A 15,799-nucleotide genomic window follows, 5' to 3' on the forward strand; every position below is an offset into this window, starting at 1 on the left:
CCAGATGCCCAAATCCTTCTGCCACAGGCTGGGGCTGTGCCTTCAGCAATTGCTGCACTGTCCAAATTGGGTGTGGGACCCTCCTGCTGCCCTCAGATCTGCTCTTGCTTTTTTGGCTTTGGATAGGACTTGATTTTCTCTCAGACTGGTTTGTTTTCTAATAAAAGTGGCTCCTTCTGAAATGTTCATGCTCAGTTGGGATCTGAAGGGCTTGTTTCCCATCCATCCTGCAAGAGGAAAAAAAAAAAAGCAAAAAATTAGGACAAATATATTGGGGTGGGGGATAAAAGCAGTCTGAGCTTTCACATGACAGCATCTGGGGCTGCAGCAGAGGGTCGGGTCCAAAGCTCTGCCTTATCAACGTCCCCAGCCCTGGGAGGTGACAGCTGGGCTGGCTTGTGTCAGCCCCTCGGGCACTCACGTATCTCCATCGTATGGGTTTAAAATAGCAAATCTCTGAGGCCACACAATAGCTTGGGCTTATATGGGCTCCTGGGGGGGGAAGGGGGAACGTAGAAGGGGCCGGGGCTGCTGCTGCCGAAATAGCAGCTCACAAGTGTTGCATTCCTCTCTGGGCGCCGGGCACATTCCTGCTGGCTCTGCCCGCCCCGGGGTGGGCGCTAGGGGGACCTTAAAGCCTCTGCCCCCCAAGGAGCCCTTCCCAGACAGCCACCGGCACCCACCGCTCCGTGGGACCTTGGCACAGGTAAGGCTGGGGATGCTCAGGTCCAGGAGGTGATGACCCTGCAGGGGTTTGGCCTGGGGTTGTTGTGGTCCAGCTGCTCTCATTGGGATGTCTTTCTGCAGTGGAGGCATTCCCCTGGGTAAAGCATCCGAGCCCTCTCTGCTGGGTTTGTCAGCAGCAGCGCCAGCAACGTTAGGAGCTGGGAAGGATTTGGGGTGCCCTTGGAGCCCTGGGAGAGATGTGATACCCACAGGAGCACCAGCACAGCCCACAGTTTGTGTCAGAGCTGGAGTGCTCCTGGTTGTTTCAGAATGAGTGTTCAAAGCCTGAGCTGGAATATTTACCCCATCTCTGTGCAGGGGATGGATAGACATTTCTTAGGGCCACGTTCTGGTGTAACATGGGCTTTTCTTGTGTGCCCCTTCAGCAGTTCTGGTTTGGCTGTTGTTTCTCAGCAAATGCGTGGTGGGATCTGGTGATGCAGGAGGTGAATGGGAACGCATCCTGTCCAGGAAGAGATCCCTGCTCCTGGGAGCCCCAGGTGCCAAAAGCCATGCAAAGGATTTGGCCAAACTCTGGGAGCAGCAGAGCTGTGCTGTGCCCCAAATATCAGCTCAGGAGGTCAAGGGGCTGAGCCAGAAGGAAGTGGGCAACAACAGCAGCCGGGCAGTGAACCTGAGGCAGTTGGGTTGTCTTCTGACTTCATAGGTCTCCAAAAAGCCTGTCCTGAGTCACCGCTCAGCAGGGATATCTGACAGCTGTGTGGCACATTGAGGCATCCCCACTTCTGTGTGCCATCCCCATGTCTGTGGGTCTTTGTCCTGCATTCAGCATCCTTACTAAGTGATCCCCATGCCTCTCCTACCCATCCCGGGTAATAAATACCGAACAGATGCAGTCAGGAGCAGTTGTTCCTACAACACCCAGTGGGAGTGGGGGGCTGCTCTGGGAACAGGTGGTTGGGCACAGGGAGGTTATTTCTAGGACTGCCTTGCGCTGTGCGGATGGGTGATATCACCCAAGAACACTGGGAGGGAGATGGATGTGCAAGGAAGATGCTATGCTCAGCCCCACTGCTACACCCAGCTGTAATTTATTACTCCCTTTGGTTAAACTCAGCTTTAGGGCTTGGAGCAGGAGGGTGGTGCTCATGCTGAGCTCACATTGCCCCTCCGCTCTCAGAAGGCCGGGCTGTCTCACCAAGATCTTGTGCAGGGCTATAGAGTGGAGATAACAGAACATCTCTGCAAGTCATCGTATCACAGCTGAGCTAAGAATAGTCACGAAGAAGCCAAGCTGGGCATTATCATTGGGTGATTTTCCCATGCCCTGAGCAAAAGCAGCGCCCTGGGATGGCTCCAGCAGGGAGCTGTGTGTCCTGGGCACAACTCTTAGCAGCAGCTCTCAGCATGGCATGGGGCTGTGCCCAACCTCCTGCCTCTCATCCATGGGGAGCTGCGGTCCCAGGATGGAAAGGGACAGGGGAACCTTATCTCTGCTGAGATATCACTGCCACAGCCCAGCTGGGGACAGCTCACAGCTCCAAGTGCTCTGGGGAGAGGCAGCAGGACAGGCTGTGCTTGTCCTTATCTCAGCTCCTAACTCTTGCTTTTTCCATCTTGCCTTGCATTCTGGTAGATAACCAAGCATGTCAGACTCTGAAGAGGTCGTTGAAGAATATGAGCAGTAAGTGGCATGGTTTCCAACACTCTCTTTCTCCTTATTCCTGCATTCCTGCAGAGGGGGGAGCTCAGCTGCGCTTGCTGCCCCTGCACCCAATGTCAGAGCACTTCAGGATCACAGGCATCACTGCTGTGTCTGTGCTGAGACCCCTGCAGTGGGGAGCTGAGCATCAGCTGTGGGTCAGACCTTGTACCCAGCATCCCTTTGGCACATCAGATGACAGACTGCATCTCCCTTCAGGTCAGGAAAGGACTTTGGGGCTTTCATACAGTGAGCACTTGATCTGCTCAAGCTGCATAACAATCCTGGGCTCTGACCACTGTAGGAGTGCCACAAGAGCACTTCATTTCCTGCTCAATCCAGGTCTCAGCTTGTCTCCACTGCCACCTCCCAGCACAGCCAAGGAGTCACTGGGGCCCTCATGAAAAGGGGTCCTCAGCCCTGGGGAAATGGCAGCTCTTCTTCAGCCCCATTCCTAGATGTATCTACCCCACTGCAGCAGATCGCTGCAACTTGGCTTCTTTGTGTCATGCTTTGCAGGGAGCAGGAAGGTAAGGGGACACAGAGCATCCACAGCCACCCTGCGACTGATGCTAAGGAATGATGAGGGTCACTCACGTCTTCTTTCTCTTCCCTTTCTCCCCTGTGCACTCATTTGAAGAGGAGTACGTGGAGGAAGGTAGGTGATTCTGCTGCTGGAAGAGCAGGTGCTGTTGGTTCAGGGTTTTGCTTGAGGGGTGGCGATGATTTCCTTGCCATGGGCAGGCAGAAAAGGTCAATGGGACCATGTTCTGAATTCCTCCACCTCAATCATAGGTAGGACCGAAGCCACCTTGAATTTTCTCAGGATCTCTTTTTCCATAGAGATCCCTTGGTCCAAAGAGGGAGGTGGCAGTGCTGGATGTGGGTGTGTGGAGAAGTGTGAGCACGATAATTCAGCAGGCGCTGGAGCTTCAGCTGAATGCTTATGAACGATGCTCGGGCAGAACCTCTGACTCCATCAGCATAGTGTGGGACTAAACCTCATGCTGCAACAATGGGGCCTGTCTGTATGGGGCGGGCATGGGAACTGGGGTCTGCTGGGGCTCCTGCTGCTTCAGGGCTGCCATACAGCAACACATCCTGAGAGCTAAAAGGGTCAGAGTCCTCACCTCGTGCACACCGGAGCTCTGCCCCACAGCTTTAAGGCACCTGACTAACCTCTGCGCTTCTTCCCTTCCCTCCTCCCCGGCTCAGAAGAGGAAGAATGGCTTGAGGAAGAAGACGGTAGTTACTGCACCTTTCTTTGTTTCATCTCTCCACCTCTGTTGTGAATGTGTGTCCTGCGTGTCCTGTGCCTTTCCGTGGTTGGGAAGTGGGTTTCTTTCCTTCTTTCACTTCTCTGCTGCTTTTTGCACTCTCTCCATCCTACTGTGCCGTCCTGCTCTCATTTCTGTCTTCCATCCCAACATACCCATGCGTTGCTGTCTTCTTTTCCTTTCTTCCTCTCTTGCTGTGGGACCACACCTGTCCCACAGGACCTGTGGGCTCTGACGGAGGACTCTCGTGGGGGTACTGCTCCCTCCAGTGGAAAAATGCTCCAACAGTGTCATGCATGAGATTTATGCCATACGGTTTCATTCTTTGCTGCATGGAGGAGAGCAACAGAAGTCCATCTCCTCAGCTCTGGCATCTCAGGGCACAGCTGGGGAGGGAAAGGAGGGGCAAAACCAGGAGGGGGCTCTGAGTCCTTGGATTTTATTCCCCCTCATCCATGCCTTACCTTTGGGTAAGGGCCTGAACAAAGCCCTTTACTTTCTGCTTCTTTCTCACATAGCTCCCTCTCCTTTGGGTCTCCTGGACTCAGTGCCACCGTTGTCCCATTCTGGGGGTCTGTAGGGAGCCAGCAGGAGCTGTGGCCATCCCACTGACCCTGTCCTTGTTGCACAGGTCAGGAGGACCAGGTAGAGGAGGAGGAAGGGGAGACAGAAGAAACCACAGCAGAAGGTGTGTGGTCCTTGAACCAATGCTGTCACACCTGGTGGCCACAACATAGAGTGTAAGAGATGTGTAGTGGTCCTCACCTGTGGATGCTCTGGTCACACTTTCCCCCTTACTTTTGAGACAGAACAAGAAGATGAAACAAAAGCACCTGGAGAAGGTAAAGCAGGAGCAGAGGAAAGACATTTTTTGACCATTTCAATCTCCCATAACGCCATCTCCTTGCCACTTGCTGCTGAAAGGAGCCAATCTGCAGTAAATGGGGCAGAGCTGCCCTGGCCCCATCCTCTAGCAGGGCAGGGGCAGTGGGAGACCTGCAGGAGGGATGTATTCATGCTGCTTAGGTAAGAAATTCACCCTGGGAAATGGAACAAGAAGACAGTGCTGGTGTCTTCCCAGCCTGAACTCCTGCAAAGCTCATCTGGGCTCCCCTTGGAAAGGACCCGGGGTTCTCCCCATCCACCTGGGGGTGAGGGATCTGCCCTCCCCATATCCATCCTGGGCTTTGTGGTGGGGACAAACAGTGCTGGGGTGGCCTTATGGTCCCTCCAGGGCCAACACATCCCATATTCCACAGGTGGTGAGGGAGACCGGGAGCAGGAGCCCGGGGAAGGTGAGGCATCCATCCCTGCTTCCCTTTGGGGTAGGAGGCACTGTCCCTTCACAATACATACCCTGAATGGCCAGAGCATCAATGCACATCTCAGATGCTGGCACACAGATGGACACCTCACTGTATTGCTTTGGTGGAGGAAGATGTGCCTGTGCTGCTGGGAGGAAGGGGTGGTTGGGTTTCATGGGGTTTGGGGTCAAAGTATGCCACTAACAATGCCTTTCTCTCCTGTTCCTGGGGACCCACAGGTGAATCAAAGCCCAAACCCAAGTAAGTGTTGGTGCATCTTCTTTGTTGCAAGGTTTGAACTAGGAGCTGTTCCTCTATGGCTCTCATTGCAGCTTAGTGCCACAGTGGGATCCATAAGGGACATGGCACAGCAAAGCCCTAAAAGCATGATAGTGGGGCAGGGACTGAAACATGGAGAGAAGGGAGAAAAGCAGAGAGAGAAACATGGGATTCTTCCCTATCCTCCACAACTGCTCATCTCTGGGGGCTGTGGGGCTCAAGGAGGAGGGCTGGGCAGAGCAGTGTATGGGTGGGAGCCCTGTCCCATCCCAGCAACCTGCTGCCAGCTCCCAACCTTCCACTCTCCTTTCAGGCCCTTCATGCCCAACCTGGTGCCTCCTAAAATCCCCGATGGCGAGCGCCTGGATTTCGATGTGAGTGCATCTAACAGCAGTATCGTGGTGTTGCTGCATCCAGCAGCTCCCAGAAGGCTTCACTATTGTGAGCACAGCCATCATCTTCATTTCCGTCCGGTGCAGGACATCCATCGCAAGCGCATGGAGAAGGACCTGAATGAGCTGCAGGCCCTCATCGAAGCCCATTTTGAGAGCAGGAAGAAGGAAGAAGAGGAGCTCATCTCCCTCAAAGACAGGATTGTATGTGGGCAGTCCATTCTCTCCATGGGTCACAACAGCCACAACACTCCACATCAGCAAGACCCAGGATGTCCCATGTCCCAGCCAGACAATGATTGGGATTTGAACCAAATTTGGTGCCCAGGGGTTGGGAATCTGCTGTAATACCCATTCCAAATGGAGATACGGGAGCAGAAAAACTGTCCCTGGGGCTTTCAGGGCATTAGGGATCTCAAAGGACAAAGGGAATATCCTGGGTCATCCCAGCCATGGTCTTCTCCCTCTGCAGGAGCAGCGGAGGGCAGAGAGGGCAGAGCAGCAGCGCATCCGCAGTGAGAGGGAGAAGGAGCGCCAGGCCCGCATGGCTGTGAGTATCCTCAGGGCTGGGGGCTCCCTGCAGCACATTGCCCACCAGCACCAGCACCACCACCCCATACAATCCCATCCGTAGGGCACGCAGGCACACGAGCTGTGCACGTTGCTCCACAAGGTCTCCACTCCTGACCCACTCCTATCCCTGGCAGGAGGAAAGAGCTCGCAAAGAGGAAGAGGAGGCACGGAAGAAGGCTGAGGAAGAAGCACGGAAAAAGAAAGCTTTCTCCAACATGCTGCATTTCGGAGGCTACATGCAGAAGGTGTGAGCCTGTACACGGGGTTGCAGCAAAGCTGCAGGTGTTCCAGGGGGGTTGGACCACAAGCAGGTCCTACAGGATCACATAGTGCTGCAGAGAGGGGTTCCTATGAGCTGAAGGGGACAGGAACGCGCTGGGGGCATCCCAAAAGCAGAGGGTGCTGCTGGGAGGAAGAGCAGGGGATGGGAGCAGAGGCCGGACAGGTTCCTTCCCTCTGATGGGCTCCAATTGTTTGTGCAGTCAGAGAAAAAGGGTGGCAAGAAGCAAACGGAGCGGGAGAAGAAGAAAAAGATCCTCAGCGAGCGGCGGAAGCCCCTGAACATCGACCACCTCAGTGAAGACAAGCTGAGGTAGGGATGCTGCAGGAGGTGAACGGGGCTGTGCCATCTCCGGGGCTGTGCCAGGCTGCGGGTGACATCTGCGGCCATCAGAGGGAGCCACGCTCACACACGTGGGACACGCGTGTCCCCACAGCGAGACACACACGTGGGCATGGAGCCTGCAACGCACGTGGATGGTTCCTGCCTCGGAGGGGATGGCGTTGCTGCCCCGTCCCTTTGCTGCTGCTTCCCTCTTCCACACTGACATCATCCATCTGTTCCCATAGGGACAAAGCCAAGGAGCTGTGGCAAACCATCCGTGACCTGGAGGCTGAGAAATTTGACTTGCAGGAGAAGTTCAAGCGGCAGAAGTACGAGGTGAGCTGCCAGCTCCTCCCTGCTGGCTCTCCCTGTCTGCTTCTCCAGCTCCTGATATGGGAGAGCTGCAGGTTGGATGCACGCTGTGCTGCATCAGAAGAGACCCATGCACAGCTTGGCATGGGGCATCCCACCAAGCCTCGCCACCCACCTGCATTTCTCTTGCAGATCAATGTCCTTCGAAATCGTGTTAGTGACCACCAGAAGGTGTAAGTACCTGGGCTGGCTGTGCGCCCTTCCTCATTGCTCACTGCTCCCAGTTTCACCCCATGTTTCTCCTATCTGCCCCATACCTCATCCTTACACACCCGCAGGGACCTCAGACTGTGCCACTGTGCTCTCACTGAGGCACTCACTGCCCCCCAGCTTCCCCCTGCTCCCAGACAGACCCACGTCCTGCAGGTCACACATACCTCCAGCTGTCACCATCCCTGCTGTACCCCTACCCACCATCTCAGGGAAGGCCCTGGAGGACCCCCCCAAGGCATGTATAGGAGTGGAGATCCCATGAGCTGTGGGAGCTGTGCGGCCCCACAAAAACATGGGAGCTGATCCACACATCCCTTGCACAGCACTGGGGGATGGAGGGTGGAGGTGGGCATTTAACCCACTCTCTCAGGAGCACTCTATTGCTCTCATTCCCCTGTCTTGTCCTGCATGAGCTGTTCCTAGCCTGCCCTTGAGTTAGTTGGCAGCATTTCCCCCACTTACACCAAATCTCTCTTCTTTTCTGCCCTCCCATGGCCTGGTGCTGCAGCAAAGGGTAAGTACAGGCTGCATGCCTTCCACCACACCTGTGCTGCAGGGGCACCTGTGGTTGACCTTGCACCAGAATGGGGGATGAGGGAAAGACTGTCCTGGGGACTGGTGTCAGAGTGGGGTTGGTGACTCTCAGGGTGCCCAAAATGCCCATCGCTGACTGTCCAAGCCACCACCATCACCTCCTCCTCCAACTCCCTACCCGCTGACTGGCTCAGCCCCCACGCTATGGAAGGTGCTGCTGATGATCTTCCCTGCAAGCATCAACCAGCAATAGCTTGGTCCTCTTTTGAGGGTGCTCCAGTAGTACTCATCTCACTCTTCATTTTCATTCACACATTTTTGCCTGCTCTGCTTCCCATCTAGGTCAAAAGCTGCCCGTGGGAAGACCATGGTGGGTGGCCGGTGGAAGTAGATGGCTCTGAAGGCAGAGGTGAGGCTCAGCCATCAGACACTGCTGTCCTCTCAACCCATGCCAGGGCTCTGCTGCTGCCCCACCATGCAGTGCTTGCACAGTGCTTGCTGCAGGCTCCACGCTGCCACGGTGGGCAGGTGCTCAGCAAGGTGCTGATTCTCATCTCCACACCCCCACCTGATGTTGTGTCTGTAAATAAAGAGAGGAGTGAGGGGGTGCGGGTGTTGTGTCCACTGGGAACCAGGAGGAAGCGCACGGCAAGTTGTCCCAACAGCGCTCAGCTGAGCCCACTGTCAGAGCACGAAGGGATGCAGCTCTACCTGGAGCCTTCTGATAATGTATGCTCTACCCAGGAGCTCCTGGGGAAGCAGAAGACCCCTTACAAGCTGTGGCAAGCCGTCCCCTGCTATCACTCAGCAGCACCTGAGCCACGAGGCTTCTCCCAAGGTGGGGAAGGATGCACAGGATGGTGGATCTTCATGGGCTTCATGTCCCTCGACATGCCCCAGAGGGCAGCCGAGCAAAGGCCCAATCAGTGCCATTCCCAGCCTGCCTTGATGCATGTCCATTCGGAAACAGCATCACCCCGAGCTCCAAACAATCGATCCTCCAAACCCTCCTGCAGAGGCATGGCCATGCCCGGTGCTGCACAGAGGCACTGCTTCTCTGCCCGTCCCTGTGGGCGGCAGCGCCCAGGGTGGGGGCACGGCACGGCGGCACTCCCTGTTTGCCACAGCACAGCCTGTCCCAGCAGCACACTGGCCCCCCGCCAGCCTGGCTCCCTGTGCCGGGGCCGAAACCGGCACCCTCCTCCCTGCCCGGCACCTCCCTGTGCCCTGAGTCAGCACCCAGCCCTTTGCCATCTCCCACCCATGTCCCACCGCTTGTAGGCATGGTGCTGCAGGATGCCAATGTCCCTCGAGGCACAGTGCAACTACCTGAGGTTTTCTTTGGGGTTTTGTGTGCTTCACGGGCTGTGTGATGGTTGCATGGGTGCAGGGGTTTGTGCCAAGGTGTTGTGTGTTGGTGAGTGACGTCTGGGCATGCTGTCACCATCTTGCCATGCACAAGGCGTGTCTTGCAAGTGGATTAGTCTTGGCTTAGTGCTGCCGTAGGATGGGAGTGAGGGAACCTCGAGAGCAGACGTTGGAGGGGTGTGGATAGAACTTGGTGCTGCACTGCTGGGACACTCGCAGTGTGCTGATGTCCTGCAGTGCTGCTGTGTGGTCCCAGTGTCTGCATGGGAGGTGGGACTTCTGGATGTCGAGTCAAAGCATGAACATCCTCTGGAGCACAGAACAAGGGGCGGAGAGCTTTGTCCTTCCCCAATCACTTACTACAAGCAGTGAAGCCCCGGAGCGTGCCCCAGTGGGGGGGGTCTGGAGCACTATAGGTCTTGGGGGGGAGGGACAGGGAACTGGGATGGTTCATTCTGGACAAGGCTCCAAAGGGTTGTGCAAATGTGTGACATTCTCAAGTTTCTTATGGCTGCTTCTAAACGCCCTATAAAACCTGAAGGTTCAATTAACATCTCAGTTCTGTAAAGCGCTGCCTGTACAGCTAATTCGTAGGTATCAGTTAATTGTTTTAGCTGGATAAACTCACCAGTGGCTTATGCTGATCCCACAGATGTGTTAAATCATCAATGAGGACTTTAATGCACCGTAAGCACAGTTTAGCATCTATGCAATGACCCATGTCTGTGAGACAAGTCCTGCTGACAAAGCAAGCAACTATGCTCTGGGATGGAAAGGAAGAAGCTTTGGCTGTTGCATGGAAGCAGCTTTTTATTGGTGCTTAGTGGAAGTAAAATAAGCTTCCTAGTGATATCTGAATCACTGCTTTTGCATGTGCTCTCATGCCCAGGTTTCAGCTGAAGTCCTGGGTGTAAACCATGCTCTTCTTTGGTGCAGGCAGCAACCACTGGCAGGAACACTGAGATCTGAGACCTAGTGGGGGCCCAGCATTGGATCCATAAGGTTCATGGCTGGCAGTGGCAATGGCAATGCTGCACTGCTTGCACTGATCTGGAGCTCTGAGCTCTGGTTTTTACCCCATCAGAGCTCAGTGTTCTCTGCACATGACATTGGTGTCCACTCCCCGTGCTGCACCAATCGATGGGTGAGATTGCAGCACAGCGCAGCGCTGACGTTCCCCTACAAGTGATGCTGTGCTGGTTTTGGAAGCGCCGCGAGCCCTTTACCTGCACACGTAAATAAATAAGAGTCGTGCCTTTTCAGAGCCATAAATCAAACCTTGATATCATGACAAAGACAGAACGCTTTGATCCAGGGCAGCGCTTTGATCTCCTGCGATGAACCAGATGTTGGTGATTACCTGTTGAAATAGAGCCGTAATTGTCACTTTTCAGGCAGTGTTGCAGCTCTGCACTGTCAGCCTGTTGGCTGTGTGCCTCTCCACACCTCAAAATGGAACAGGCAGAACATGGGGATCAATTACATTTTGCAGTTCTCAGATTCTGCTGGTTCCTTTGGAACATCGTATTTTGAATGTTTAGCTTTGAGATGTTTTCCACTCAGGGTGTTACAGATAATTACAAACAGAGTGATGCTGGCAGAGAATGAGAAGAACTTTTGGGTGCTGGGTGAGATGCCCATGAACCCTGTTGGGAGGACAGGAGCTGATTAGCTGCACCAAGGGCTCCTGTCCAACAGGGTTGGTGCAACAGTGTGAAAGAGATCTCAGCATCACCTGAGTGTGGTATCATAGACTGATTGTATATTATAGTGTAGTATAGTATAGTACTATAGAATGGTTGGGTTGGAAGGAACCTTAAAGACTATAGACCCATAGAATGGCTGGGTTGGAAGGGTCCTTAGAGATCATAAAACCATGCAACCATCCAAACATCATCATTGCAAAGGAAGAGTAACCAAGAGATTTGGGGAATGGCTGGCATTTCTTTGTAGTTGTGGAGAAATCCCAGTTGAAGCCCCTTGGGCTGTGGCAGCTGCTTGCACACAAACTGATAAACCCAGAAAGAAGCATTTCTCTTTAGGAGAAAAGTGATACAGAACTCCCTAATGCTTCTGTCCATGAAGCAGGTGAGGAGCAAGGGGAGCAGCTGCTGTCTGCTAGGAGTCCCATCTGTGCATGCAGCACAAACCCAACCCAGATGCTTCATGTAGACGTTGGCTCTGGTGGGCACAAAGCATCTCCATGGGTTGTTTTTGCTGTGTGCTGAGACACAAGTTATGTAGATATGTCCTGGTGCTCAGCTTGGATGTGGCACTCAGCAGAGATGTGGCACTGAGGGATGTGGTTGGTGGGCATGGTGGGATGGGCTGGGGTTGGACTTGGGGATCTCAGAGGTCTTTTCCAACCTTAAGGATTCTATGATTCTGATTCTATGGAAAGCACGTGCCCCCACCCCAGGGACATGAGGGTGACAGCTGCACCAAGAGGTCATTTGAAGGCACTTGGACCCAGTGGTGAATTTAGGAGTTATGAAGCAGGTTTTCTAATGCCGCAGACGAAACAGATCTGGGGAAACTGGCTTTCATTTTGTCCTCCCTTTTGAGGTTTTGCCCCAGAGGCAGACCAGGGATATTTCCTAGTGGAGATTTATGGAGCATGCAGGAGTTTCCAAACCAAAATTCTTGGCCTGTAATGTCTACATTATTGCTGTAGGGTTGGGTCTCTGAGTTCACTTACCCATAGGAGAAAAAGATGATGTCCTCATCTCTGTTTTGCTTTGTATGTCCCACATTCCCCAAAAGCCAACAACCTGCAGAAGTCACATTCTTGTGGGAGCTTAATGATTTGCCCAAAGCAAGGAATAAGAAAGCTGGGACTGAATGCTGCTCCCGTGCCATGCTAAGATGATCACAAACAAGGCTACACCTTCATTAAAAGACCCCAATATGAGCTGTTGTTCCCAAATAATTGGTCTCAAGACAGCAGAAAAAGGCAGTTTGGCCAACAGTGCCGAGCAGGATGCGCCCTTGTATGGTGGATCTGCAGAGAGATTGTAAGCTCAGCACTTTTAGTGCACACTGGCTGCACACACAAATGAGGAGGAGGAAGCCACACGGTTGGTTTTGGGGCATTCCTGCCGAGCTGTTGCTCTTTTGATGTCAGTGGGGCTTCTCCGGGCTGGGTCTGTTTGCAGAGCTCACAGCCCTGGAATGTGGCCGGGGATTGGTGTGACCAGTCGGGCCAGTCAACAGATCTTCTTCCAAAATGAATTTTTACTGAAATCTGCAAAGACCTGTTGCAAGTGGGTTGACTCACATGGCTTCTCAGCTCTTAGTCATGAGCTTCTCCTCTGGACAGTTAATTAGTTTGTTCTCATGGAGCACTTTGAAGATGCAAGGCAGGCTGGGAAAGTGAAGTGCTATTAGCTCATTATCTGCAATCTTTTTGTGTGTGTGTGTGTGAGTGTGACAAAGCAATAAGGTCTGGGTTCAGCTTAAGATGCTTAACAGCACTAAAAAACGAACCATCCACACACCCACTTCTGTCCTTATTTCAGTGCAGCTCTTTGCTACATGGTGCTCATGAATCTCCTTAACCCCAGCCAGGCAGAACAGAGTGGCTTAGCATCAGTACACAGAGTGATGCTAAGAGCTACACCTGGCAGAAGACCCAAAAACTTGGAATTTGGACCACAAATTTCAGTCTACTTCCTACTGGGTTGAGTTTGGATGTGAAAGGGGTAAAAGAGGCCAATGTTGTTTTCTATTCTTGTATTTTACACCCTAATGTTGGTCTGTTAGGGTCAAGCTCAGCACCTGAGATCTTGGAACAGAGCAGCGTGAAGTTAAACAACCCAGAAGGCAACACGTGAGGTGTATTAGCATCTATCCTCACAGAGCAGCTCACATGCATTGGGTTAGGTTCAAAGGGAAGAAGTAATATTGAAAGGATTATTTCTGTGTCTGCAAAGGTTGCTCTGGCCAAGCAGCTGCCTTGCCCTGTGGAGTGCAATGGACACAACACTGTTTGCAGAGCTGGTCACTAATTGTGTATCTGGCAATTTAGAGATCTTGCCAGAAGCATTTCGAACTCTGGCATGTGCAGTGATGGTTGTGAAGGTTTGTGCTTTCCTGTTTGGGTGCCTGAAGTCTTTTGGCCCAGCATTCCCATTGCAATGGCCCCACGTGCAAATTCAGTGGCTTGTTGGATTCAAGACCATCACCGAACATAAATACCTTTCGCAAATGCTGTGATACAAGTCTCTTATCTTTGCTTTGCTAGACACAAAGAGCAGATTCACGGCATCCCTGTTTTGGGCACAAGACTCCTCATTCAGGTTGGATATTAGGAAAAAATGGATATTAGGAAAAGGTTTTCCTCAGAAAGGGTGGTGAGATATTAGAATGGGCTTCCCATGGCAGTGGTACAGTCACCATCCCCAGAGGGGATCCAGAACTGTGGAGATGTGGCACTGAGGAACGTGGTTAGTGAGCATGGTGGGATGGGTTGGGTTTGAACTTGGATGATCTCAGTGGTCTTTTCCAATAGCAATGATTCGATGGTCCTATGATTTCCATTGACTGTGGGTTGCCAGCACTGGTTATGTGACTTCCAGCTCTCATTTCCTGGCTGGGTCAGAGCAGCACCAGAAGAATCCAGGCTGGAAAGTCTGCAGCTTTGACAGCCACCAGCCTCTTTGCATTGCTTTACGTCTGACCAGAGACAGTGAAAGCAGCCACAAATTGCTAAGGAAATCCAGTTAGAAGCCTTTCTATCCAGGGATGAGCAAAACAAACAAAGCCCTGAGCATGAATCAGAGCCCAGCAGTGAAGTCCTCTTAATCCTAACCATAACGATGCATTACCCTCCAGCACATGGGTGTTGCTGAACATGTCAAGCTTTTCTCTGTGGGCTTTTTCTTAGGAAAAATAAAAGTGAATGCCACCTGGATGCTGGCCTGCTGCTTGTTTCACTCTCGTGTCAGAAAGACCCAGGAGACGTGTAGCATCCCATCCTGGCAGCACAGTGCTAGCTCAGCATCCTAGGATTGAAGGCTGGTCCTTTGCGATACTGTACTCATGTGTTTTTGTCCATATGTGCTCACAAAAGATAAAGGATGAGTTTCAGGCCACTTAGCTACGTTTGAGCATCACTTATCTCCATCTGGGTCCCTTTAATTGACAGTGGACATGGAAAATTATTAATTAGCCCCTCCTTCTGTCTCCATCTTATGATGGATAAACCATGTGGTTCCTCCACTGGCTCTGTGGGGAACCCAGAGTGACTGCCTCAGTGTCTAATTTTAAGCTGCTCAGGTGAGGGTGGATTGATCCTAAGAGATTTCTCCTAATGAGGAATGAGCAATAAAGGCCAGGGCAGTAGGGAAAGTTTTTCAGATGTGGTTGTTTAGCTCAGCCAAAGGAGACTTTGTGTTTGGTTGCTTAAATAAAAGTAATGCAAGCAAGCTGTCCTTCGAGCCCTGCAAAGCTGCCCATTGCTAGAGGGGAGGAGATGGTCAATCTGCACTGCTGGCAGCTGGGCATGGGGCAGCCTTGCAGAACCAAAAGCACTGGCAAGTTTGTACTGAATATACTATGCCTGGGCATCCCCCAAGAAGACTTTAAGAAAACAGGGTGTTTTGAACATGAAAGTTCTCTATAAATCACTCATCCTTTTTGAAATGTCAATGTCTAGCTAAAGTACTTCAGAATCGTGCCGTGGAATAAGGATGACCCCTGGCTTCCCTGGTCCAGACAGAGGATGCTCTTGGCCCTGGGCACTTAGGGAAGGAGCAGCCCTGGGGCATTAGAGTTGATGATGAGCCTGCAGTGTGCTCTGGTGGCCAAGAAGGCCAATGGTACCCTGGGGTGCATCACAAAGAGTGTGGCCAATAGAGCAACGGATGGCAACAGAGCAGAGCAGAGGGCTGCAGAGATGGTGGGAGGCCTGGACCATCTTCCTCATGGGGAAAGGCTGAGAGCCCTGGGGCTGTTCAGCCTGGAAAAGAGAAGGCTGAGAGGGAAAAACCCATAAGGAAAAAAAAAATACTGTGACAAACTCAATTGCTTCTCATAATCCCATTGACTGCTGTGCAGGCTAATTCAGTGCACGGCTTTACCCCTATTCTACCTGCAGCTCCACGGGCTGCAGTGCTGTCTCTGACTTTCTTAGGGTGCTGTAGGTTCTGCTCCTCCTGCCCTGGGCGAGGTGGGGCTCTGAACTGCTGTGTGCCGTTGGTTTTCTCACGGTTCCTGAGCCCTGCAGGGACGTTGCTGCTTCGCCCAGGTTCCTGGGGCAGGAAGGAGGTGGGTGTGGGTTTTGCTCTGTGCACCAGTCACCATTTGGATAGCATAAACACTTACCCTGCGCTGTCTCCTCGCTTCCCTCTTTAACCCTCTGCTTCTCTCAGGAAATAATTTTGAGGCTGTTTCTGGATTGTGCCTGGGAAAAAAGAGAGAAAAAGTGGAAACAAGTAAGGTAGGCACAGCCAGAATGGACAGAAACAGAGATGTGCTGCAGCCTGGGAAATCCA

General features: G+C 52.7%; 1 protein-coding gene across 3 annotated transcripts; it reads left to right on the plus strand.

Moving 5' to 3' along the window:
• The first annotated feature begins 2,333 nt into the window (after positions 1-2,333).
• TNNT2 (troponin T2, cardiac type) lies at positions 2,334-8,328 on the plus strand. 3 transcript variants are annotated; one of them, XM_072355956.1, is made up of 17 exons: positions 2,334-2,371; positions 2,909-2,919; positions 3,030-3,047; positions 3,605-3,634; positions 4,298-4,354; positions 4,476-4,508; positions 4,926-4,961; positions 5,210-5,231; positions 5,563-5,623; positions 5,729-5,845; positions 6,114-6,191; positions 6,349-6,459; positions 6,697-6,806; positions 7,064-7,154; positions 7,323-7,363; positions 7,912-7,917; positions 8,280-8,328. In XM_072355956.1, exons 1-17 carry the CDS (start codon positions 2,334-2,336, stop codon positions 8,326-8,328), a joined length of 909 nt encoding a protein of 302 aa, XP_072212057.1. The 3 variants fall into 3 exon arrangements, with proteins under 3 accessions (XP_072212057.1, XP_072212058.1, XP_072212059.1); XM_072355957.1 differs by lacking the exon at positions 3,605-3,634; XM_072355958.1 differs by lacking the exons at positions 3,605-3,634; positions 4,926-4,961.
• Positions 8,329-15,799: the final 7,471 nt, after the last annotated feature.

This window comes from Excalfactoria chinensis, chromosome 23 (assembly GCF_039878825.1).
Source record: "Excalfactoria chinensis isolate bCotChi1 chromosome 23, bCotChi1.hap2, whole genome shotgun sequence".
NCBI lineage: Eukaryota > Metazoa > Chordata > Aves > Galliformes > Phasianidae > Excalfactoria > Excalfactoria chinensis.

Excerpts from the sequence above, each read along its gene's own strand:
- TNNT2 (XM_072355956.1), top strand. The coding sequence starts at position 2,334 with ATGTCAGACTCTGAAGAGGTCGTTGAAGAATATGAGCA. Across the intron at positions 3,635-4,297 it reads ATGGCTTGAGGAAGAAGACG|GTCAGGAGGACCAGGTAGAG; the intron begins GTAGTTACTGCA and ends CTTGTTGCACAG. Across the intron at positions 6,460-6,696 it reads TCGGAGGCTACATGCAGAAG|TCAGAGAAAAAGGGTGGCAA; the intron begins GTGTGAGCCTGT and ends TTGTTTGTGCAG.